The sequence below is a fragment of the Choloepus didactylus genome, chromosome 1, assembly GCF_015220235.1.
Source record: "Choloepus didactylus isolate mChoDid1 chromosome 1, mChoDid1.pri, whole genome shotgun sequence".
Taxonomy (NCBI): Eukaryota; Metazoa; Chordata; class Mammalia; order Pilosa; family Megalonychidae; genus Choloepus; species Choloepus didactylus.
Genome location: NC_051307.1, coordinates 86,284,752 through 86,312,159, shown reverse-complemented (window position 1 = coordinate 86,312,159; position 27,408 = coordinate 86,284,752). Strand labels below are relative to the sequence as shown.

Genomic DNA, 27,408 nt, shown 5'->3' with positions numbered 1-27,408 from the left:
TAGGACAGCAGTGAGTGCCGATTGGCTACCGCTACGAGTTTTGCCCTGCCTCCCTTTCCCTTTTGCCCCGCACCAACTCCAAAGCTTCAAGCCAATGAGAAGGCGTTTTGTAGACGCCCTCCCTTCGCTTTCTTCTTCTCCGCACCACGACGAGGGAGAAGTTCTGACTGGCTAGACTATTCTCGGAAGTCCCCTACCCTTTACCAATCACAGAGCGAGGTATACTCCCAGCCGAGTTTTTCACCCAATAACCAAGAGGCAGTGGTGCCCAACAGTGCAGTTTCACCAGCAACTCCAGCCAGGTTCACTGTCCTTAACTCTTTGTGCTTTTCTTTGAGGACAGTTGACTCTGATTGGCCACTGAACAAGGCGACAAATTGTCGAATTTCTCTTCCGGCCAGCCACAGAACAAGGCGAATCCACCTTTATCCCGTTCGGCTATCCTCGGCAATTTCCGTTCTTTGGGCGTGGATTACCAGCGACACTTTCTAATTGGCTCCTCAGGCTGATCGGGTTTTTCCGGAGGAGCCGCAAACAAACGGCGTCGTGATTGGCCCCGCTCGGTCTTCGGCTCCTCAGCTCAAGTGGGCGGGTGCGGGGCTCGGCCGGCGATTCCCAGACGCCTGTTACGCGGGCGGTGGGGCGCTGGGCGGTGTAAGGCTGGGTGGGGAGGAAGGCGGCGGAGGACGAGTAGGAGGGGGGAGGGGGAGTGAGGAAGAGCTAGGCGGCTGCGCAGACGACGCTCCTCTCACAGAGCAGCCCCAGACCCGGGCGAATGCGGGCTTGTGCCGACGCCGCTGCCCGGGCCGTGACAAAGGAAGGAAGGAAGGAGGGAAGCGAGGAGTAGCCGGCCCCGCAGCCGCTGACAAGGCTTCGGGCTGGGGGCAAAGCGCGGACACTTCCTCAGCGGGCACCGAGCAGCGGCGAGGGGCGGGAGGGCGGCCGCGCTGGTGCCGTGGAGGGGGAGGGGGCCCCGAGGGACGGAAGCGGTTGCTGGGTTCCCATGTCCCCGGCGTATGGGGAGCAGTCGAGGAGCCTCTGCCTGGGGTCTGAAGGGAGCTGCCTCCGCCGCCGCCATGGCCGCTGGATCCAGCCGCCGCCTGCAGCTGCTCCTGGCGCAATGAGGAGAGGATCTGCCGCCACCGCCCGCTTCTGACTGACTCGCGACTCAGCCGCCCTCTAGTTCGCCGGGCCCCTGCCGTCAGCCCGCCGGATCCCACCGCCGCCGGAGCCGCAGCGTTTGCCGTCGCATCTCCGAGCTACCCCCTCCCTCTCCCTCCCTCCCTCCTTCCCATCCCCCTTCTCTTCAAGCGTGAGACTCGTGATCCTTCCGCGGCTTCCCTTCTTCATTGACTCGGAAAAAAATCCCCGAGGAATATATAATATTCAAAGTACTTATTTTCAATCAAGTATTTGCCTCCGTTTCACGTGATATATATATTTTTTAGGATCCCTCTTTTTCCTCCCCTCCCCCAGGAAAGGGAGGGGAAAGAATTGTATTTTTTTTCCCATCCCCAAATCATCTGTATGTGAAATATCCGTACCTATCTGTCTTGAAGGAGAAATACATCGATCGTTTTTTATAGCTATACGAAAGGAGTGAAAAGCCAAGAGGACGAAGTCTTCGTTTTTATTTTTCTTGTGGGAGAACTTAATGCTGCATTTATCGTTAACCTAATACCCCAACACAAAACAAAAGGAAGACGAGGAAGGAAGGAAAAGAAGGTGATTCGGGGAGAGAGGATCATGTCAGGGCGGCCCAGAACCACCTCCTTTGCGGAGAGCTGCAAGCCAGTGCAGCAGCCTTCAGCTTTTGGCAGCATGAAAGTTAGCAGTGAGTATTGATTTTATTTTACACCCCTTCGCCACCTCACCCTTAACATATGAAACCTTGAAATGCCAAGATTTAAAAATTTTGGACCTCCTGATGTAACAGTCTGGATAATGGGAAAAGGGCAATACCAGCCTCCAGTCAAGGATGAGGCAGCTCCCTCTTTTCTCCTCTGATCTCCCCTTCCCCGGTCTCATTAACCTTGAATTGGCAGAATATGATTTTTATTTGGATGATTTGATTTGAAACATTTCTTTTTTTTGTACTTTTCTTGCTGTTAGTAGTCAGCTTTATTAAGTGTTTGGGTGTTTCCACGTTAAAATAGTAATGGAAGTGTTTACTCGCTCATCCTTTTGAATAAAGAGGACAAGACTTGTTTCATAAGCCATTATGTACGTTTGCAGAGTGTATGTTTTTTTAAATGAGGGAGGATATTAAATATAGTTTTGTATATTTAATAGAGGCTTTAAATGTCACAGCCTCCTTACTTTTTTTTTTTTTTTTTCCTTGCCTGTATGACTACACAAAGTATTGTTCTTTATCCGGGGGTGAACTTGCTCAGGAACGAGCGTTCACGTTTGAAGATGACCCTTTCAAAGGGGCCTGTGGGAACCGATAGCTATCCAGCAGTAGTAGCAGCTCTAAAATGCCTTTTATTCTTCTATTTTGACATTACCAGTTTACCACTACTTAATTTGTTTAATCGAAAGGTAACTTGGAAGTAAGTCCAAGTTTTGAGGTTTGTAAAGTCATATTGTAGATACTAAAGTAAATGTTAATTGTCACTGATTCATTGTCATTTAAGTTCAGTGTTGGGATGCCATTGCATTCATAACTTGTTAAATTTTCTAGAGTACAGGGGTTTCTTTTTAGGACTATTTAAAATACTCTTACATGGGTTTCCTGTTTCATTTAGCAAGAACATGGATTTAGTTAAAAGAATATGGATTTAGTTCTTTCTGCTACAGCTTTGCAGAAGCCTGTGCCCCTGGATAGAAGAGGAATATTTGGGCTGTGTTCAGTCGGGGTTGTTGCCAGACTGTCCTCTTGCCCTGGATTTGTGTTGAAAATTCTGTGTTCTTGAGGTAGTTGATATACTAAGTATCCAGTGTTCCAATGTATCTCTGTTTGTGGAGATGTTTACTGTATATTTGATATGGTGCTTAATGACAGCTTATTTAAATATACTACCAGAATTTGTCTGAAATGAGTGTATTGTTTCCTTTTTCCTCCCGAAAGGGGCATAATGAGGTCAGAGACAAACTCTTGCTGCTTAGAAAAAGAGAAACTCAAGAACTGAGGTTTTTTTTTTTTTTTTTTTTTTTTTTAAGTATATCCTGTTACATGAAAATGTATCCCTAAGCAGTATAAAATGATCATTTTTTATTGAATTCAGGCAAATCATGTTGGCTTTTGGAACTTGCCTGAAACAGCGTAGTCCAAGGATATAGCTGAATGGGAGATTATTTTTGAAAGTTAATTTTTCCCCCGGTGACTAGCTATTAGAGAATGCAGGGTATATAAAGAGGCAAGCTGATTATGCATCTTTAAAGGAATGGTCAAGCTTTCGAAGTACCTCATGGGGTCACTTGAAAGGAATTGTTTAAAATTCTGGGGTAATTTTCAGCTATGGTGAAGCAAATCTTATAATAGCCACTTAAGAGCCTCTTGTGGTACTGAAGTGCTTGTATGTTTTAACATCTTGGTAATAACTTTAAAAAGTACTCAAGATCAATTTAGGTAATTAATTCATTAAATCGGCTTCGGAGAACAAAACAGAATAGCTTATTATGTTAAATTTTTGGACTTTTCCTTTTGTTTCCAGGAGTTTCTTTGAAAATGACTCCTAATTCTTGGTGGTATGGGTGTTGGTTGACTAAGGTTGGAGTAACTTAGAAAGTGTAGATTTAAATGTTTGGTTTTCTACTATTGGCTTGATTAATTTAACGTTTAAAAAGTTAGAGTTTCTGCTAATTATGTATTTTTGAAAACCTTGATTTGAAGGGCATTTTTAGAAGAAAGGGGAGTCCTTAAGAAGTTATTTGAATGCTAGGATACTAAGGGACCCTGTTCAAAACAGATTCATAAGTTAAGGTCTTTGGCCTCATGAGCCTATCATTTAGTTGTGGAGGAAGACTTACGGGATAAAATGAAAACAATTGCACTCATGACTGCAGGTGTTAAACTACAAGTGTAATCCTTTGTTCTGAGTGACAAAAGAATAAAAGGGTTGAGGCAGATGAGTTGGAGAGGGAAGACTTTCTGTAGAAGGTGAGTTTTAAGACAGATTTTAAAGGAAGCAATGTCTTGAGTTGATGGAGAAGCATGAAGGATTCTAGATGAAAGGAATGGACAGAGGCACAGAAATGGTGATTTTTGTGTGGGAGGCAGCAGCAAGATGGCAAATCTGAATTAAAGGGGCCTAAGTTGGAAAATAAGAGATAGAATTTGAGAAATATAATAAAGTTAGCTGCTGGAGAGCAGAGGGAGCTTATAAGTGGTTGGTTGAGATTTAAACAATGGTCAGGATTCATTGTAGACTTCTGAACAAGATATTTGAAGATGAATTGGCAACTGATTAGATGAGAGACATTAGAGCCTTTTTAGGGAGATGGGAGATATTAGTGTGTATTGTGAATGATGGGGGGAATAAAGTAAAATATAAAAATGGGATGAAAGAAATAGATTTGAGAGGGTGTGAATGAGCAACTTCAGGACTTTGAATTGGGTCGGAGGGGGATATTTGTGAAGGAGTCAGGAGTTAAAAATAAATTCTGATGTTATTGGTTTGGTAGACTTGAGCACTGTGTTATATGTATTGTTAATTGTAATGGGAAAGTTGAGAAAATGCTGAGATGAGGGTGAATGAGTTCCCTTTTTGTTATTTAATATACAATAGATTCCCTTGAACTTTAGCAGACAGCAGTTACTGGCAATGATATTTTAACTTTCCAGTCTATTAATTTTAGAGTTCTAAATTTTGTACACCAGAAATGCGGATTTATATTTGGGAACAATAAACTTAGGGCTTTTATTTAAATGCTTTCCATTGAAATCCTAAAAAAGAAAATAAGTTTTAAAGGAGATTAAAAAGTCACACACTTGAAACCTAGTTATATTAGTTCCATGGTAATTTATTTGAAAACAATGAAAGAAATTTTTTGGGATTAGACTGTGGCTTATTCTTAGGTAAACTGTGCTTTAAAAATTATAGTTACAATAATAATAATAATAATGGTAGCCTTCAGTTGATTTGTGAAAGCTCCAGCAGAAATTTAAAGTTGATTTTATAATGAGTATTTTTTTGCCTTCTTTTTTTGAGTTAAGGTATTTATCCCTAGTTTAAATCAGTATATTCGAGTATTTCTTTTTACTTACTGTGATGAAACAAATGTCTTTTTTGTTCACATCCAGGTTTATATGTTATTAAATACGTGCTAGTATCTATACAGTTCCTTCTTGAGAATCACATATTTTATTCACAGTAGAAAAAGTAAGGGTTTGTGTCTATGGTGAATTTGGTTAAAATATTAGTAATAAATCCTTTTGTATACTATTGGAGAAAATTTAGCTAACTGCCCAGGTTACATACTTAAATCTAAGATTTGGACAGAGGAAAAAAGTGAGTATCATTTAAGTTGTTTCCTCCTATAAAAGTTTTTCAGATAATTTTTATTAGTGAAGAGGGAATAATTAATAGTAGCTACATATTACTCTGCAGCATTAAGTAGTGTGGTGATTAAAACCAGGAGGTAGTAACGTAGAGTCCCTCTATTCTCCAAGAAAATTTAGTCTATGACATCTGAAGATGTTTTTAGAATTTAGCTTATTTCTTGAGTATTCATGTTAACGTGGAAGAGAGCTCCTGTGTGAGGCTGAAAACTGGAACCTTATTTTAGTCGTTCTCATTCCTTTCTCAACCAGACTTACCCAGAGTTGTTAAAATACTATGACTTTCAAATAAGAATTGCAAACTCTTGTTGCATGAGTCTGTAGAATGCTGATCGTGAAATGACCATAATGCACTGGCACTATGAAAGAACTTAAAGGAAACCCAAAGATTCACAAACCAATTTATGGCTGACTGGGGACCATATTGAGTAAGCAGAAGACAGTGCCATTTTCCTGGTGTATAGTTCAGCTGGAAATCAGGACTTGCAAACTGTGCTTTCTTTCTTTTGTACTGGACTTGAATTGCTGGTATGAGATACTATTTTGGAGAACAGCAAGGCTGGTAAACCCTGAGTTTTTAGTAAGGGCCAGCAGTAGAGTCTTAGACTGGGGAAGCTCTTGCATAGAGTAGGGCGTGAAGCATGCATTCCTGACCCTGGTACCACAGTTCCATTCTTTAATAGAACTCAGTGAGCTTGTGAGACAGGGATGGGGATGGGCAGGATGTGAGACTTTGGTACCCCTTGTGATGCTCCACCCTACAGTGGAGAATGGAAGGACAGAGCAGTTGGGTGTGACAGTGTATGCTGGTACTAACAGTACCAACCTGATTCCCCGGATATTGTTGGATTAAGAACATAATCACCACGAGTAAATGAATTTGTTGCAACATTTAACATTATTTTCTAGCTGATTTTTTTTTTTAATTAAAAAAAATTTTTTTTTGACGAAAGAGAGAATCTTGCTTGATTTCAAGGATAGAAACATTTTACTTTCATGGTTAGTTGATTTTAAAGTAGAGGTTGCAGTCTTTGCTCCCATCTTGGATTATCTTCCTTGCATTTAAGAGTCTTTGAATGTAATGTAAAAAAATGTATATTTATATTAAAACCTGCTTGAATAGAACAGCAAGAAAAAACTGGCAATAGAGTTACAGGAGAGCAATTTAATTGTTTCCCAAAAGTTTTCTACAATTAAATTGATAAAATAAAGGAATCTTTATTCTATGAATTATTAAGTGAGTTTTTATTCTGCTTTTTGTCAAATGAATTAATACCCAGCACATAATGGCATTAAATAAATTGTTCCAGTATATACTTGTGTCTCTAATGCACGTGGTCTGGTACAAGGTATAAAAGACACATCTTTGTAGATGCAGGTTCTTAGCTTTTAATCTCCATTCCCAAATTTGCTTATATTTGGGGAGAAAGGTTTAGTTTCAAAGGGTTTCTAAGTTACAATTTTGTAAGTGGTTGAATCTTACATTTTTGTATTGAAATTTTTTTTTAGCATTTTGGTTCGATCCTATTGAGGCAGCGATGTATTGTTTTTCTTGAAACTAATTCTGCCACAGTCACTTTTCCTTTTGTCTCCAGGGTACCGTGACTAACAGTGGCACAAATTTGAATCCTTAACTTGTTCTGTTATTAACTTGTTCTGGAGTTGTTAATTTCTTAATAGTTCTTTCAAATCAATTTAGTAATAAAAAGTAAACATTTATGAGGAAAGAGCAATAAGATAAGAAATATCCTTTATTGTTTTTTTGGAAACTTGTTTTTTAGATGGTCTGTAATTTAAAAGAACTCACAGGTCCAGGATTAAATAGGCTTGCCCTAAAGTCAGAAAGATGGTATGCAGGCAAAAAATATTAACATTGGTACAAAGCAGTAACATTTCTACTCTGTTTTTTCATTATCATTAATTGTATCATGCCTAAATCCTTGGCCTAGGAAGCTAAATGTAAATAGAAAGTGGCCATGAATAAGAAAGTGTTTAACATGTGATAGGCCTATTGAGTGTTTACCGTGTACTAAACACTCTACCGAATTCTTTACATGCAATATCTCATTTTAATCATCACAACAACTCTGAAAAATAGCTAATACTATTATCCCCACTTAATTGATGAGTTAAATCAGATTCAGAGAGATGAAGAAACTTGTTCGTTGTTACCTGTTGAGGAAGTGCTTTGCTAGGATTTAAAGCCAGGCGTTCTGAGTCCATAGCCCTTGCTCTTTATTGTATCTGTTATAGAGAATGGATTGCTGTTACTTGAACACTTGGATTGCAGAAATAAGCTAATCTTAGGGTCGTTTTTCATTGATGATTTAGCAGTGTAGAGTTTAGGATGGTGCTGTGGTGATTTCAACTGTGTAACACATTGTTAGTACTGCTTTTGAAATTTGTTGCATGCATGCCCATTAGCAAATGCACTAACCATTTATAATTCTACTGAAAAAAAATTCTTAATAAAAATATTAAAAGATTTCAGGGAAAACTTCTCAAAAGATTCATTGAAAATGAAAATATTAGGGTTAATGCCAGCAAAAGAAGAAAAGTAAATAATATAAGGTACTTTTTACCTTTATATTTTAGTGTTCAATCAGAGCATTGATTTCTATTGAATATTATGACAGTTGCTAAATAAATCTGGTATACTTATATCCCCAGATAATATTAGGTGATTCTCCAAACTACCACTATTAAGAATTATTATTTCTCTTCATCTTTCTTCCAGTGGCTTGTGAAATATTTTACTTCTCTTTTTAATATATGGCAGCAAACATCATGCGGTATTTTTTTTTTTAATTATATTTACAACCAATTAGTTAAGTATATACTGGACATTTGCTTATTCCTGGAACTGATAGCCTTCAGGTTTTGTTTTTTTTTTTTTTAAGAATTTTTTGCATCAGTGTGAAATTAGATTATTTGGAACCCACATATTTAGAAATTGGTTGGTAGTTGACCATTAGGAAATAAGCCAAAAATCTCCTGGGCAGTTAAAATCCACAGATTTCAGATTGAGCATATAGTTTGCTTATCAGTTGGTACTTTAGACTTTTATTTTGTGTTCTTTATTATTGTTTTACATGTAATTCTAATTAATTCTGTTCTTTTTTTTTTTTTAAACTGCCACAAATTGGAGTGGAATGGACATACACAAATAACATTTAACATTACACCTGCCAAAAAGAAATGACACAATTCAGGAAAACAAGCATATTGGGATTACTTAGTGTAGGCTCAAACAGCTCCAGGGGCAATCACTGATAATTTTTCAAGATGTTGATGTAGAGAAGGTTAAATTATACTAACTTCACTGTCTTTTAAGGGGGCAGGACAGGAAAGTCTCTTCCTCCTGGGAGTTCTGCAATAACTTCTCACTACATCAACCATCCTTTAATTTGTTGGTCACTGAAATGGTGAGGAAGAGAATTTGGTCATTTCTGTCTAGTTGAGCAACCTTTAGTTGGATGTCATTAATGTGTTAAGGTACTAACGTCTTTAGTATGCTTGCTCAGGGTATTGTTTCCAACTTTCTCCCATTGTCCACCTATATGTATTACTCAGCAATAGAGTTTTATGTGATTTAAGGTTTGTTGTCTTATTTTTTTTCCTCTTGTGGTATATATGGAGTTGCTTTTGGATTTTGACTTGCCCATGTCTTCTGTTTGTGGAAGGGTTAGAAGGCACAGCCTAGAGTTATTTACGTTTTCCTGTGAGTTACGATTAGCGATTTAGAGAGTAACTTTATCAAATACACTTTTGGCCTGTGTAATGCGACTTGAAAAGGTAGGTATCTTATTTGTTGCTCTGAAGAAAAAGGACAATCATGGCAAAGTACTTTTTTCTTCTTTTGGAGGTTTGAGGAATTCTTAAGGACCTAATTGGCTAATATAGCTCAAGGTGGATGTTTTAGATTTCTTTCCCCTCCTCTACTTCCCTTTATTTAATAATATCAGTTAATTATTTTTAATTGACTAATCACTTCATGATTTGTGTTGAGGTTATTGAGGTTATCAAATAAATTCCTACTGCTAGATTTTTGAGTTTGTGGAGACAGAGTTGGAGGTACTTGATTTATGCCTGGCATTAGACCGACTACATTATAGGGGCAGTTGTTTTCCTATTGGAATTCCAGACCTTTTACACTATGCACATTATTTAAATTTTAGAGGGAAGGGGCAAACTTTGAGTTGGTAGGGCTTATATAATGCCATATAATTGCATATATTATATCTGTATAATGTGTATAATAACTGTAGTACTATTTTTAATTGGATACTATTTGCTAGACAATTACATGCTTATTTACATATATTCCTTTAAATTAAAAACATAAAACATAGCCACGTGGTTCAAAATTTAAAAGATATTCAGTAAAGTCTTCCCCATGCTCCTGATCTGCAACTACTAGTTCCTTTTCCTGGAGAGCCACAGTTCCAGTTTCTTGTGTATACTTCCATAGATAGCTGTGTATAACAAACAAATAAGTATATATATTCTTTTTTCTCCGTTTTAGAGAATTGTTGTCATATGCTATATACACATTATTATGCATCTTGTTTTTTTCCCCCACTTGATATGTACTGGAGATTGTTCTGTATCAATTCATAAAACTTGTCTTTTTCTTCTTTTTTTTTTTTTTATATTTGGCTGAGTATTATCTTTTGTATGAAGACACCCTAGTTTGTTTAACCAGTTGTTTTCAATCTTTAGCTCTTACAGAGTAACCTTGAATACGCCATTTAACCTGTCATTGCATTCAGTCACTCTAGATTAAATTCATAGAAGTGGAATTTCTAAGTACAAGCGGATTACAACAGCCCCATGAAATAGGTGGAATTTTGGGGAAAAAATTTCAAATTTCTTTAATTTTTAATCTGAACAGAATGGTTAGTCAGTCAGTTATTTGATGATAGGAACTGTCTTCCCCATGACTCCTAGAATAGTCCTCAGCATATAGTAAGAAATATTTTCATTGTGGAAAATAAAAAGTATGAAAATGAAAATATCACTTGCTGTCTCATAACTCAGAGATGACCAAAGTGTAACAGTTGTTTTTTTGTTTTTTCGTTTTTTTCTTTTTTTGGCTTTGCCTTTTGAAAAAGATAATGATATGCCATATTTTACTTACTATGTGTGTTGAAACACTGGAATGTAAACTTTATGAGGGCAGGGCTTTTTGTCTGTTTATTTTATTCATTGATGTATATCCTCAGTGCCTAGAATGGTGTCTGGCACCTAGTAGACACTAAATATTTGTTGAATGAATTTCTTTCTGCGTCATGAAAGAAAAAGTTGGAAGCTATAGGTTTCTTCAGAGTTTTCAAAACTTCGAAACTTTAGAAATTGGAATAAAGATTAGGGGAGCTTTTGGCAAATTACTTTGTGTAGGGTCTCATTATTAGAAGGTGTGTTAGAGAGAGATGTGTTGCTGCCATTTTAAAAAAAGTGTTTCCGTGTCTGAAGCGTTGCTGAGATGTTCTTATATTGCTTGGCTGTTCTGTTTTGTTTTTTAAACCCAAATCTTTTTTTTTTTTTGGGAGGGGGATGGTTACAGAGGAGAGAATGGTGACTTAGTACTACAGCTAAAGATGGAAAGATAGCTATTAGTGAAATGAGAAGAGCTTGGCTGAATTTGTTAGAGGTTAATTATTTCTATTTTGGAATTCCATTTTGTATATTCATACCTAAATTAACATTGGCTTTAGTATGAGAGTGTTAGAATTAAAATAAGATTTAAAGAAATTGCCCTTGTTTTTCATCCTAGTAGGTTACTAAACCCTTAATTTTCTGAATGTGAGTTAGATGCAGAGTAAGTGCAAAGATGAGAGAGCTCCTTTCTTGGCAACTTGAGGGAAAATGTTGGTAGTCATAAGTAATCAGCAATTAGCACATTAAAAATATCTCCCATCGTTTGTGTATTTAAGAAATGATCTATAGTGTCAAGTGGATATTATCTGTGTTCTTGTTGGAAATTCATGCTTATTTCATGGGAAAGAAAAAAATTTATTTTTTCCTTTTACTTTCCACTTTTCTAACATCTTAGATGAGAAAACCTGTTCTCTTGAGAGATCAGAGGCGCAGAGTGCGTCAGTGTCAGTGAAGCCTGTGCCTTTTACCTCTTTAAGAGCGCATGGTTTCATTCTACTCCTATACCAAGCACTTCTCAGTCCTTTTTCCTTAAAAAAATGTTATTTTAATTTTAGAAAGTAATAAGTGATTTCATAAAATCAAAGAAATACAGAATGGCTTATGATGGAAACCAATCTTCTGCTCCTCGGTCATACTTCTGAGAGGAAACCTTAACTACGACAGCCATTTCTTCTGGTAGTTTTTGTCATATTTTAATTAGTATGCTTTTTGTCTTTCTTAAAATACTAATTTTAGATATTTATTGTGGATTATGGTGGATTGGGAACTTAGCTCTATCACCCCCGTCTTCCCCTCTGCTATCATGCTAATATAATTATACCACTATTTTTGGTTAAACCATTATTTAAATTATTATTCAAATTATCAACACTCAGTTTCTTGATACTGGCCAATGTTCTTAGCAGCAGCAGGTAGGGTACAATGATCACAGTTCCTTTTTAAAAAGCTTTATTGAGATATTCACATGCCATGAAATTTACCCATTTAAAGTATACAGTTGGCGATGTTTAGGATTCTCAGAGTTGTACAACCATCATCACAATCAAATTTTAGTACAGTTATCACCCCCAGAAGTACCCATTAGCAGTCATTCCTTATTCCTCCTCCCCTAGCCCTAGGCAACCTCAGTCTACTTTGTCTCTGTAGATTTAACATTTCATATAAATGGATTCATACAATATGTGGCCTTTTGTGATTGGCTTCTTTCTCTTAGCATAATGTCTTCAAGGTTCATCCCTGTTGTAGCATGTATCAGTACTTCATTCCTTTTTATTTCCAAATAATATTTCATACTATAGATATGCTATAATTTGTTTATCTACATTTATCAGTTAATGGACATTTGAGTTGTTTCTACTTTCTGGGTGTTGTGAATAATGGTACTATGAGCATTCGTGTACAAGTTTTTGTGTGGACATATATTTTCAGTGCTTTTGGGTATCAATTTAGGAATAGAATTGGTGGGTCAATGGTATCTCTGTGTTTTAACGTTTTAAGAAACTATCCAGCTGTTTTCCAAAGTGGCAGTCACATTTCCTTTTGCTTTTTATTTTTCCTAGACTTTCCTGTTGCATTTTATTTTCCTTATACTGTTTAAGAAGATCATAATCTCAGTTTTTTCCCCTCAAGTGTTCTCTAGACTCCTCCCTACTCCACTTTTTTCTCCTGGACTGTCCTTTCTCTTTGAGCCCTTGTCCTACTGCTGGGATCTGACATGGTTGTTCTCCAGATCCATTGTACTGCTGTCATCTGCTTATTTCTTTCATTGCTCTTCAGGGTTGACTCTCCTGTTTTGGATCCCTAGTCTTTGTATCAATGAGTAGGTTTTACCTAACATAATCTCATGAGATTAGCCGGACATGACCCAAAATAGTAACTGCTTGATAAATTTTTCTGGAAAAGTTGTTAGTTTTTTTTTTTTTTTTTTTTTTTCCCATATTTGCTCCAAGAGGGCAATTAAGAAGCTGACACACTATTTTGACAGGTGTCTTCATCTTTTTAGACACTGAGAAATAGATGTTTGGGAGATTACCTTGTATCATTATGATCAAGTAGCTATCATGCCAACATGAAATAAGTAGGAAGTCTGGACAATACTGATATTAAGTGGTTGTTTAGATCAGAGCTATTCAGTAGAATAATGAAAGCCATAAATGTGAACTACATGTGTACTTTAAAAATTTTTAGAAGCCGCATTTAAAAAAGTAAAAATACAAATGAAATTAATTTCAATAATATATTTAAGTTAAATCAGTGTTTCTAAAATGTTATTTCAACATGTAATCAATATAAAATTATTAATGAAATACTGTCATTTAGTAGTACTAAATCTTCTAAACCATGGCTATTTTACACTTGAACACATACTAATTCAGAGTAGCCACATTACAAGTGCACGGTAGCCACATGTGGTTAGTAAGACAGTGCAGGTTTAGGAGTTTGTTGAGGAATTATTTTATTGTATATTTTTGTTGTAAGTCTATCTGATCATATAGGTTATTCTCAAGGAGCAGAGAAGCTGTGTGTAGTTTAAAAACACTGCAGTGATTTGCCTCATTGCTTTGATTTGTTTTTAGTCATGTTCTCAGTTTATTTTGAAATTTCACATTACATGGAAAGAGGTAAAGAGATACTTGTATTCTTCTGGAAGGTGCTTGCTATAAGTACAATTAACAGCATGACTGTTAAAATGTATATTGAAATGTTTGTTAGATGTTGTCATTGCCATGATTGTCCTGGAGACATGGGATTTTACAGGTACAAATATTCTTTGTCATTTTTTCTCTTCCCTTGCTCTACTAATGACCTACCCAGCTTTCAGAGTTTCAAATGCTACTTCAGCCACTTAGTCTTTCATGCCTTGCCTCCCAGGCATAATCTTCATTTGCCTATCACTCCTGTAGTCTTCTCTAGGACCCTTCTTATATTCTGCCTATATTCTGGTTAACTTATCTATTCCTAGGAAATTATAAGTTCCAGCATGACAAAAGCAGTATTTCACTACATTTGTATTTCCTGCAGTGTGGAGTATGGTGCTTCCTAAATTGGGGTCACATAAAGCATATTTGAATTGAGGGCAGTTTGTCATGGTAGTTACACATGTGTATTAGTGGTGTGGTATAGACTTTCCGGGTCACTAAACTATTACTGATGTTTCTAAGAACATTGAAGTTTTGATATAAGGAATTAATTTTTAAAGTTAAACCTGAATGTTTGTTTACGTATGAAGGAACAATAGTAGGGAAAGGAGAGAGAGACAGAAATGCAAACCATCTGTTGTACTGTGTGCTTTGGATGGATGGATGACTTTGCTAAGAACTCAGGTGTTAGATTGCACTGGCTGAAGCATAGTACCTCTGAAACACTGAGCCTGTCCAGCTGCTACAGTACCCCTTTTGGAGTAGATGAGGATAGAGAGATTTAGAACAATGAAACATGACAGATCAATTTATTTCTCTCCACCAATTTATTTCTCTCCACCAAGTTGCTTATTCTGCAAGAGTAGAGAATAAATTAAACAGACAACATTTAAATATGACTAGGCCCTTTAAATATGAGGCTACTTAGTCATGCAATTGAAATATATTATGGAGTATTTATGAAAACTTTTAATTATACTATACCTCTTTTTGTATCTCTAAGATAATAGTATTTATTTGTTTGATAGACTAGTGCATATTAGTAGTGTTTCAGTTTTAGAGCTTTCCCAGAGAGGGTGAAAAATATTGCTAAATAATCCAGCCTCTTAAATAGCTGTCAGATTTGGCTATTCGTGTATATGTGTGTGTGTGTGTATATAATTATTTTTGTAATTAGATAAGTTGTTAGTTTACAGAAATCCTGCATAAAATACAGAGTTCCCATGTACCCTCCTATTATTAACACCTTGCATTAGTGTGGTGCATTTGTCACAATTGATGAAAGAATAGTATTACAATTGTACTAACTAAGTCCATGGTTTACATTAGGGTTCCCTGTGCTATGCATCTTAGGATTTTTTAAAAAAATTGTTTCTAGTAACATATATCCAACCTAAAATTCAAATTCTTTAAGTCAATGCTGTTAATTATGTTCACAGTGTTTTGCTAGCATTACCACCATCCGAAACTTTTCCATCACCCCAGATAGAAACTGTACAATTTAAGCATTAATTCTCCATTCCCTACTCCCACCCTGACCTGGCCTCAGGTAACCTATATTCTGGTTTCTGACTCTATGAAATTTGTTTAATTATTTTGTATCAGTGAGATCATACAATATTTGTCCTTTGGTGTCTGGGTTATTTCATTCAACGTAATGTCTTTAAGGTTCATCCATGCTGTCGCATAAATCGGAACTTCATTCCATTTTATGACTGAATAATATTCCATTTAATGTATATACCACATTTTGTTTATCCTTTCATCAGTTGATGGACCCATGGGTTGCTTCCATCTTTTGGCAATGGTGAATAATGCCACTATGAATGTTGGTGTGCAAATAACTGTTTGAGTTCCTGCCTTCAATTTTTTTTTGTGTGTATATACCTAGAAATGAGATTGCTGGGTCATATGGTAATGCTATACTTGACCTTCTGAGGAATTGCCAAACTGTCTTCCATAACTGCCATACCCTTTTACATTCCCACCAGCAATGAATGAGTGTTCCTGTTTCTTCACCTCCTCACCAATACTTGTAATTTTCCATTTTCTTAATATTAGCCATTTTAGTTGGTGTGAAATGGTATCTCATGGTGGGTTTGATTTATATTTCCCTAATGGTTAAGGATGTTGAGCATCTTTTCATGTGCTTTTTGGCCATTTACATATCTTGGGAGAAATGTCTATTAAAGTTTTATTCCATTTTTAAATTTCATTGTTTATCGTTTTGTAGTTGAGTTGAAGGATTTCTTTACGTATTGTGGATATTAAACCCTAATTGGATGTGTGATTTCCAAATACTTTCTCCTGTTGTGTAGGTTGTCTTTTTACCTTCATTATAAAAGTTATTTGATGTGCGCAAGTTTTTAATTTTGATGTGGGTCCTATTTATCTATTTTTTCTTCTGTTGCTTGTGCTGTGGTGTAAAGTCCAAGAAACCGTTGCCTAAAACTAGGCTCTGAAGATGCTTCCCTATGTATTCTTCCAGGAATTTTAATAGTTCTGGTTCTTATATTTAGGTGTTTGATCCATTTGAGTTGTATATGGTGTGCGATAGGGGTCCGCCTTCATTCTTTTGCATATGGATATCTAGTTCTTCCAGCACCATTTGTTGAAGAGACCATTGTTCTCCTTGTCAAAAATCAGTTGGCCATAGATGTGTGTTTATTTCTGAACAGTCAATTCAATTCCATTGGTCTTTATGTCTTTCCTTGTACCGATACCATTATGTTTTGATTACTGTGGCTTTGTAATACATTTTAGGGTTGGAAAGTGTGAGTTCTCTAACTCTGTTCTTCTTTTTCATGATGGCCTTGGCAATTCTGGGTCCCTTACCCTTCCATATAAATTTGACAATTGGCTTTTCCATTTCTGCAAAGAAGGCTGTTAGAATTTTGAATGGGATTGTGTTGAATCTCTAATAAATCATTTTGAGTAGAATGAACGTCTTAACATTTAGTCTCACAATCCATGAATACAGGATGTCTGTCCATTTATTCAGGACTTCTCTGATTTCTTTCAGCAGTGTTTTGTGTTTTTTTGTGTACAAGCTCTTTATATCCTTGGTTAGATTTATTCCTAGATATTGCATTTTTTATTTGCTTTTGTAAACAGAATTTTTTCTTGATTTCCTCTTCAGATTGTTCGTTACTAGTCTGTATAAACACTACTGATTTTTGCATGTTGATCTTGTGCCCTACCTCTTTGTTGAATTCATTTATTAGTTCTAGTAGCATTGTTGTGGACCATATTTGATTTTGAGGAATCTTGTTATTAAGGTAATAACCTGGTTTCTGCTGACCAGCATGTGTCTCCCTTGGGGACTAATAGTGAACATTGTGAGGTGTTTGGCTGGTACAGAGTACAGTTCTTGGACTTGAAATAGGTTTATTTATTTTCTACATCAAGTAGCAAATATTTGTTATGCCCTTCTTGAACCAAGAGGAGTCACTAAAGAACAGGGAGTAGCTCTCTTTAAATTCTGTTGAACTTCAGAGATAACTTTTATTGAGAGACTTTTGAGCCATATACATATATATGTATATGGTATATATATTTATCTCCTGTTCTTGTTTACAAATGCCGCCATTTTGCAAAACACCAGAAATGAATTGGCTTTTATAAAGCGTGTTTACTTGGTTACAAAGATACAGTCTTAAGGACATAAAGTGTCCAAGGTAAGGCATCAACAATAGATATCCCCACTGGAGAAACATCATCGGCATCTGGAAAACTTCTGTTAGCTGGGGAGGCACGTGGCTGGCATCTTCTTGCTCTCAGGTTGCATTTCAAAATGGCATTCTTCCAAGATGTGAGTTTCAGCTTCCGATGGCCATCTTCAAAATGTCTCTCTAAGCTGCTTTCCAAAATATCACTCACAGCTGCTCTAAGGTCCTTCTGTTTGTGAGCTCTTTTTATAGGGCTGCAGTGATTAAATCAAGATGCACCCTGAATGGGTGGGACCACACCTCCATGGAAATAATCCAGTCAGAGTTATCACCTACAGTGGGTGGGTTACATCTCTATGGAAAGCCAGTCCAAAGGTTCCAACCTAATCAAGACTAATTACCTCTGCCCCCACAAGAACGCATCAAGGAACAGGCCATTTTGGGGGACATAAGACATGCAAACTTGGCACACCTCCTTTCAGTGCCTAGAACATTAATTAAAGAACTACTGTACTTTAAAAGAATGGAGGAAATTTTCTAGTATTTTATTTCTGTTCCACAATGGAGGATGAGAACTTTGTTTTAAGAAACAGATGGCGTGTGTGTCATGACTTCTAGGAGGGGAGCAGGTGATCCAGTTCCTGGGGCCCCACTACCTTGTATGTGACATCAATGTGAATTGTACTGCTTGTTAGCCTTCAGTATTAATTGAGGAGTAAGATACTGTTTAACAATGCTGCCTTGCATTGTGTCTCAAAACAACACCTTTTGGTAACTTATTGTACTTGTAAAGTTTAGGTAAGAGGTGAGAAATGCTGTAGTGGACCTTAGGGATGGAGGAAGGAAGAAGATGCTAATTAGAAAAATGTGTGTGATTATGAAGGGTATTGAATTTCCCTGGATGCTGTGGATGGTGGCCCAGATATTAGGATAACTGAAGTAATTCAGATTCAGCTACTTTTTGAATATTTACTGTGTGTCAAGCACTATCATTAAATTTTTTTAATGCAATTTTATTGAGATATACTCACACACCATATAACTCCATCCAAAGTATATAATCAGTGGCTCCCAGTATCATCATCTAGTTGTGCATTTGTTGCCACAGTCAATTTTAGAACATTTTCATTATTCCAAAATAAACAAAAAAATAAAAATAAAAAAGAACATACCCCTTATCCTCCCCTATTGTATATATATATATGGTCTTTATTACTTATCTGCCTATACAGTGGGCAAAGGGAGTGTCAGTCACCAGGTTTTCACTATTGTTAAGAACCAAGTCTACTGGATTACAGTTCAACAGATTCAGGTATTTCCTTCCGACTATTCTAATACACTAGAAACTAAAAAGGAATAACTATATGATGCGTCAGAATAACCTTCTGACTGACTTTTCGACTATTTGAGATCTCTCAGCCACTGAAAGTTTATTTTGTTTTATTTCTTTTTACCCTTTGGTCAAGAAGGCATTCTTAATCCCACAGTGCCAGGGCCAGGCTCATCTATAGGAGTCCTGTCCCTCATTCAGGGAGACTTATATTCCTGGGAGTCATGTCCCACATAGGGGGGACAGTTGAAGCACTATCATTTTATTTGACTTTAATAATGCTGTAAGATGATATTTTCTCCATTTAATGGATGATAAAGCTGAGATAAGGGTATTTTAGTTACTCTATTCAGGATCTTATGACTAGAGGTCCAGGATGTTTGAACCCAGGCCTCTTGACTTCAAGTAAAAGAAAATCTTTTTTTTTTTTTTTTTTTGAGTACTTACTGTGTAATTGCACTATGCTAAACAATTTATTTCTGTCTCATTTAATCTTTACAACAATCCTGTGAGACAGAAGTAATTTACAAATGAGGAGACAAAGGTTTAGAGGGCCTCACACAGCCAGCAAGTTCATAGCTCTATGTTGAATCTGTTCTCTTAATTGCTACAGTATACGTTGAGTCTTTGTAATTTGGAAAGGGAATAGGAAAATTGTGTGAAATTGCATGAACTAAAGTGTCTCAGGGTAAGATTTAGGAACTTTTACTTTTTGTAATGTTCCTTACCAAGAGAGCATAATTGTCAGCAGTATACAAGAAAAATTCAAATGGTTTTTTCCTTTTAAAATAGAAAAATTAAAAGCAAATACCTTGCTTTTAAAATCAATATGGGCTGCTTATAAAACAGTGAGTATAACAGGTGGGTAAAAAATTCATTTGAAATCCATATTGCAACCAGGAGCCAGAGCCTGTTATCTTTAATTGAGGAAATTAAAGTTTAGAGAGATGAGGTAATTTTTGCAAGGTTTCATAACCAGTGGTGACTGTGCCTGGATTTAAACCCAGATAATTTATTCTAGAGCTCTTGTTCTTACTTTCCTAAGAGAATGTGATGCAAAAAGGGAGCCTCACTATCTCTAGTAACTTGAAGGTGCCAGTTTCTGAGCCTGTTTGCACATCATAGTTGTCTCAGGGCAGGAATAGAAGTGTTAGATTTCACCTGTTTCCCTCACTACTGGTCACTGGTCTCAATATTTTCTGTTGATTTTTCTACATTATTTTTTTCTTTCTTTCTCTCTCTCTCTCTCTCTCTCCCTCTTCCTGTCTTTCTCCCTCCCTCCCTTCCTCCCTTCCTTCCTTCCTTCATTCCTTCATTCCTACCTTTCTTATTTTGGACATCTCTCCTAAAGACATGGAGATCTGTTTCATTATTTTTTTTAACTTGTTATTGTAAGAACATGTAGAACTCAGAATTTCTATGTTATCTTTGTATTATTTTTGCACATGAAAATCCTGTGTACCTAGTTGGCACGTAATAAATTTTGAGTGTTAAAAAATAAAAAAATTGAATCTTAAATATTATAGAGACTGATTTTTAATATATCCATTAATAGTCATACTTTTAAAAGGGATTTTTAAAGATTACTGGAACCAGCTGATACATAGTTCTCATGACTTAGAGAAAATTTTCTGTGCCTCTGAGGTGAGCTTTTCTTAGTTTATGTTTTATGTGTCATTATAAAATGCTATGATGATATAAAATTCTGATGCGGTGTAATTGGCTCCCATTCTCTGCCCTGCCTTATCATCTGCAGGGTATAGGGCCAGGTACACATTTTGTTTGTAAAGAATTAATTTCGTACCTTTCTATAAAGGAAAACTGATACATGAACTTTTCCCTTCACTCTGTAGCTAGAAGTCTAATGGAAAAATACTCTTTCCTGTTTTCCTTGCAGTAACAAACCCTGATTTTCATGCAGTTGGATTTTTTAGACCACATTTATTTCTGAGTTTTAATATATGGTATTTGATAGGTAGAGTATTCATATATCCAGAAGGCACTTATTTGCTAGCTCAGCTATATGGAATGAAGGCAAGAACCAAAAGCACTAACACAGAGTCTGAAGCAAAGTTTTGCTGTTTCTTTTATTTTATTTTTTGAATTATATGAAAGTCTTTTGGTTACTTGTTTCCCAAACTAGTTACACTAAACAGTATTATAGTGTAATAAATATTCTGTGGCAGAGAAGTTTAGGAAATGCTGCTTATACCATCCTTTGAAGGATTGATATTCCTTGGAACAGACTTTGGAAGCTCTGCTTTAGGTACTCAGAGCTTTCTTTTATTTTAGAAGAGATGGGAAGGGAGCCAATATTTTTGTTCTCTGTTTCATTTATCTCTGCTCTCATCTTTGTTATTTCCCTCCTTCTTTTCACTTTGGGTTTAGTTTGCTATTCTTTTTCTAGTTTTTCCAGTGTTAAGGTTAGGTCTCTGACTTGAAGTCTTCTCTTCTATGTACACAGTTAGAGCTATAAATTTCCCTCTCACCATTGCCTTGCTGCATCCCATATGTTTTTGTATGTTGTATTTTCATTTTCATTTGCCTCAAGATATTTCCTAATTTCCCTTGTGATTTCCTCTTTAACCCAATGGTTGTTTAAGAGTATGTTGTTTAATTTCCACATATTTGAGAATTTTCCATTTCTCCCTCTGTTACTGATTTCTAGTTTCATTCTGTTGTGATCAGAGAAAATACGTTGTATGATTTCAGTATTTTTGAATTTATTGAGGCTTGCTTTGTGACCTAATATATGGTCTGTCCTGGTGTATGATCCATGTGCATTCAAGAAGAATGTGTAATCTGTTGCTGAATGAAGTGTTCTATACATATTTGTTAGATTTAGTTGGTTTAGAATATTCAAGTCCTGTATTTCCTTATTGATATTCTGACTAGATGTTCTATCCATTATTGAAAATGGTGTATTAAAGTCTCCTATTATTTAATATAGAACCATCTTATCTCTTCAGATCTGTCAGTATTTGCTTCATATATTTTGGAGCTCTGCTGTTAGTGCATATGTATTTATAATTGCTCCATCTTGTTGACTCCTTTATCAGTGTATAATCACTGTCTGTCTTACAACAGTTTTTGACTTAAAGTCTTTTTCATCTGATATTAGTATAGTAACCCAGATCTCTTTTGGTTACTGTTTACATGGCATAATTTTCTGTCTTTCATTTTCAACCTACTTATGTCTTTGAATTTAAGGTGAGTTTCTTGTAAACAGCATATAGTTGGTTCATGCTTTTTTATCCATTCTCCTTGTCTCTTCCTTTTAACTGGAGAGTTTAATTCATTTACATTTAAAGTATCTACTGATTATGCAGGACTTTTCTTCTGTCATTTTGCTTAATTGTCTTTGTAATTCTTATACCTTTTTTGTTCTCAAGTTTTCTGTTAATGTCTTTTGTATTTATTTAGTTTTTTGGGTTTTACCATTTTGAGTCTCTTTCTGTATGTATTTTTCATATATTTTCCTTGTGGTTGGTTAGCCTGGGTTAAAAATTTTTTTTTAAACTCAGTTTTATTGAGGTATAGTCACATATCATATAATCATCTGTGGTGGACAATCAGCTGTTCACAGTACCATCATATAGTTGTGCATTCGTCACCCCAATCTATTTTATGAACATTTTCCTTACACCAGAAAAAGTAAAAATAAGAATTAAAAAAAAAAAGTAAAAAAGAACACCCAAATCATCCTCCACCTCATCCCACCCTATTTTTCATTTAGTTTTTATCCCCATTTTTCTATTCATCCATCCATACACTAGATAAAGGGAGTGCATTCCACAAGGTTTTCACAACCACACTGTCACCCCTTGTAATCTATATTGTTACACAGTCATCTACAGGAGTCCAGACTACTGGGTTGGAGTTTGATAGTTTCAAGTATTTATTTCTAGCTATTCCAGTACATTAAAACCTAAGAGGTGTTATCTATATAATGCATAAGAATGTCCGCCAGAGTGACCTCTTGACTCCATTTGAAATCTCTCAGCCACTGGAACTTTATTTCGTTTCATTTCGCATCTCCCTTTTGGTCAAGAAGATATTCTCAATCCCATGGTGCCTGGTCCAGATTCATCCCCTGGAATCATATCCTGCGTTGCCAGGGAGATTCACATCCCTGGGAGTCGGGTCCCACGTAGAGGGGAGGGCAGTTAGTTCACCTGCCCAGGTGGCTTAGCTAGAGAGAGAGGGCCACATCTGAGCAACAAAGAGGTACTCAGGGGGAGACTCTTAGGCACAATTATATGCAAGTTTATCCTCTCCTTTGCAGTAATGAGCTTCATAAGGACAAGTCCCATGATAGAGGGCTCAGCACATCAAACCACCAGTCCTAATGTTTGTGACAACATCAGCATCAGTCCAGGTGAGGAAGTCTAACACTTCCGCACTTTCCCCCAGCTCCGCAGAGGGGCCTTGTAAATATATTCTTATTCTCTGCCCAAATTACTTTGAGATGTGTCACTATTTCACTCTAACCTATACTAACCTACCATATCTTACCTCCTATTCAAAGTTCCATGTAATTGTGGTGTTTGAACAAACCAACTGTTGAGTTATACTGTTTAGAAAATATAGATCCTGCACCAAATAGACACCTATTCCCTTGGTCTCACATGGAAGTTGAAGTTTTAAAACACAGTCAGTTTCCACCTTTACCCTTTGGACTTGTTTGCCCTAGTCTTAACCAAATCTGCTTCATTCATATCACTAATTGAAGTCTGAGTTCTTTTTCAGCTTTTTTTTCAAACAGTTGCTGTCTTTGCTAATACTAACATTCATATCTGCTGAGCTCTAGCTCTGAGTTTCAGGTGTCATAGAGATACCTATTATTCCAGACACCAATCAGATTATACATTAAGGGATCAGCATTTCAAAGTTTAGAGATAGCCATCACAATTCGGGAATAGATTTGACTGCTGTTGGAGCTTACAATCTAGGACCATTGCAATAATCGCTCCCCTCTTAGACTGTGTTCTAAGATTCAGTTCTGAGTTTACACATTGTAGTTAGTCCATATCAGTGAGGCATTATAGTGTTTGCTTTTATTTCTGGCATGCTTCTCTCAGAATGCTGCATACAATGATTTTTTGCATGTTAATCTTGTACCCTGCAATTTTGCTGTATTCGTTGTATGATTTTCTTAAATTAGAAAATACATGGATTCATACCAATATTTCTGAATCAGATTTTCTTTTAAGATGAAGGGCTTAAATTGATAAGGTTTTCTCTTTTTAAGCTTTTTAATTTTTTAAAGCTTTGTGTTTATATTTCTTTCCTCTTGCTGGAAATCTTGGTTTCTATTGAGAATAATGATTTATTTGCTTTATTATATAATAGACATATACATTTTGGTATGGCTTTTTGAAAATATTAGAGAAAACAGCTGCTGGAAACAATTTAAGAATTCTCTGAAATAGACTTCCCTCTGGATGCACAGTCAAATTACTGTTTTAAAGTCATTTGAATTGATTCCTCTAAGTGTAGTTATGCCGCCAACTTGATATGTACTTTGATTCATCTTGCTGTGAAGTTTTAGAGATACTTTTTTTCATTTTGGTTTAGTTTTGCTTTGTAATTATGTAAAGTATATTCATGGTTCCAAAACCAAAACTACAGTATGAGGTGTATTTCTGTCCTCTTCTTAGATAAAAGGTAACACACTTAACACCTATTCTGCTCCTTGCTTTTATTTTCTACTTTACAACATCATGGATATTCCTCATAGCCAGTGTCTGGGGGTCTTTCTTTCTCCTTTTTTATACCAGCACAGCACTCTTTTTATTCAAGCAGTTCTATATTGATGGACGTTTGGTATTTATGGGGGATATTTTGATGGGACCAGGTGTCTGGATTTTCTTCTGTAAAATTAAATGTCTTATTTTAATTTTTATCCAAAGATATTATTTTACCACAAATATTTAGACAGTTAGACATATACACAATAAAAAGTGCAAATTTTTCTCTGATTCCCATTTCCCAATTTTCCCCCATTCTAATCTCTTGAAATTACTATCAGCAAGTTAGTTCAAGACATTTTCTAGGAGTATACAATATGTGTATGTAAAGGTAACAGTTGTGCTTTACATTTTGGTAACCAAAAACTCCTGAATATGAGTTCAAAAAATAGTTTTGAGACATTTTTGTCTATTATTAACACTGTTAATATGTATTTAATATGTATGTATTGTGCATGTCTCTGCACAATAAATCCTCCTAAATTTTCTCTGTTGTAGTTACTGCCCTAAAATCTAGGAAGTGGTGAGTGCACCTGTATTTTCTTGTACTTTTTCTTCAGACTCAGACTGAGTTTTGGAGAGAAATTGAGAAAAAAGTTTATCTTTGCAATCTATTGTAGCTCAATACTACAGGTAAATCCAAGTGAAGTTTGGGTCCCTATTAACTGCCAGAGTTGAATGTGACGTTCCATAGAAGCAGGGAAAAACCTTGCTTATTTTGTTCATCACTGGGTCTGTAGCACCTAGGACAGCGACTAGCACTCAGTAGATGCATGGGCAATAAATGTTTATTGAAGGAGTGAATGTTATTTGGTATATTCTAAAGTGTTTCCCTTCCAACTTCCCCCAGATATCCGCGCCCCATACTATATAATTGCTTTTAAGAATTGAAACAGACTATTATTCACTTCCATATGGCCCCTCTAGATGACCACTCATTTGGTGTATTATGGCCTCCCTTTTCTTTCTCTCTCCATTTTCCTTGTGTTTTCTGTATTTGTTTTATATTCCTCCATATAAATTATAAATAGATTACACTGCCCAAACTGTTCTGTGTTCTTTTTTCACTTGTCTGTATGTATCTTGGATATTTTTCCATGTTAGTACATAAATATTTGCTTTAATCTTTTCAGTGGATGTATGAATAGAGATATCTCCCTAGGTAATTTTGAAGACTTTAATTTGAACCTTTTTTCTCCTTTGGCTTTGGCATTAGTGTTTTGTTTCATTTTTAAAATATTAGTGAAAGATACTAAGTTGAGGGTTATGATGGAGTGAGAGCATATGACTTAGATTCATGAAGCAAACATGTTTATATAGAATGGTAGTATAAGTAATGTGCTTTAAACAAATCTAATATGTGAATATTCTGATTATGAATATTGGAATAATTCACCTTAAAATATTTTTGACAAACAATTCACATAAGCAGAAATAAAAATAGTTAACATGTGGAAGCATATTCAATTCAGTATAATTAAAGAAACACAAAAATAAAATGACAAAATTGTACCTTCCGCCTCACCTCCTACCCATCAAACTGGGAAAGGTTAGAAGTGTAATACCCTGTTGCAGGCAAGGGGTTAGAGAAATGTGTTGCTGAAGGGGAGTAAATCTGTAGTCTTTTCTGGAGGGCAGTTTGACAGTTCCAGAGGTTCTTCTAGGACTTATCTTAGAAAATAATTAATGATGTACGCACAAATTTATATATACGTGAACACTTATGAAAATTTTAATACTGGAACTAATAGTAGTAATAACACTTAAATAGTGCTTACTGTGTACCAGAGGTTAAATTCATTAAATCTTCTCAAGAATCCATGATGTTCATGCAATGGGATTAATAATGGTGATGGTGAAAAACATTTAACATGGAAATAAACTCATGTGAATTTTGATTGAAAATAGCACATTGGAAACCAGTATGTGCAGTGTGAGTCCACTGACTGCAACAAAAAGTAGAGATAACTGTGAGAATATTCTCTAAAATGTATAGTCAGTTATATTTGGAATTCTGTTATTAAAATATATGTTTTCTTCTCCTTGCTTACTTTTATTTTCTAGATTTTCCTATAGTGAACATTGTTAACAATAAACCTAAGTCATTTTAAAAAACGTCCTTTGAAACAGCAAAAGGATTTACTTTGGAATTCCTGCCAACAGTAAACTCCCTAAGCACCGTTAAAATAAAATATGGATTAAAATGAAACATTCTTGTACAGTTTTTGATTTCTGCTCATTTGATGGTATTTCTGGATGACTGAAATGGAAGAGTAGAAAGTTAAGCTTAAGCATCTCAAATTTGAAGCCTGACAGGACAAAATGGCAGTATGTTTTAAATGTTAATTTTGTGCCTGCATGACTAGGAAACCTTACCCTGTCCCCTGAAGGACTTGCTGTATATTTACATGATATGATAATCACGAATTTTCTCCTTTCCAGTAGGAGCTTAGTAACTCCAATAATTACTGTTCCACCTTCCTAAGAATTGATTTCTCAACTCTTCTGAGTCTTATACTTTCAATCTCGTTCCTCCCCTTTTCAGGAATTAGTACACCAGGTTGTTGCTAATGACTGATCTATCTAGGGCTAAAACTTGTGCTAGTTTTATTTATGTAGTTTCGTCTCTAAGGCCTTGTTAAAATGTTTTTCTCAGTGAGGCCTTCTTTGACCCCTTATTTAAAAAGTTGCAGCTCTTCTCCTGACCCTGTACTTTCTATTCCCCTTCTCTGCTTAATTTTTCCTTTTAGCACTTATTATCTTATAGTATATAATTTACTTAGTATGTCTGTCTCCACACCCTCCATTGTAATATAAGCTCCTGGAATGCAGGATTTTTATGTCTTTAGTTCATTGC

At 36.0% G+C, this 27,408-nt stretch overlaps 1 protein-coding gene across 3 annotated transcripts in view; it reads left to right on the top strand.

The window, feature by feature from the left end:
• Window positions 1-712: 712 nt before the first annotated feature.
• GSK3B (glycogen synthase kinase 3 beta) overlaps window positions 713-27,408 on the top strand; it is a 280,899-nt gene continuing 254,203 nt past the window's right edge. For 2 of the 3 annotated variants that reach the window (XM_037836228.1, XM_037836219.1), the window contains exon 1: window positions 717-1,834. In XM_037836228.1, coding sequence (XP_037692156.1) covers window positions 1,747-1,834 — 88 coding nt within the window. In that variant the 5' untranslated portion in view covers window positions 717-1,746. Of the gene's footprint in view, window positions 1,835-27,408 lie in introns of all 3 variants that reach the window. The other variant, XM_037836235.1, reaches the window with a different exon arrangement.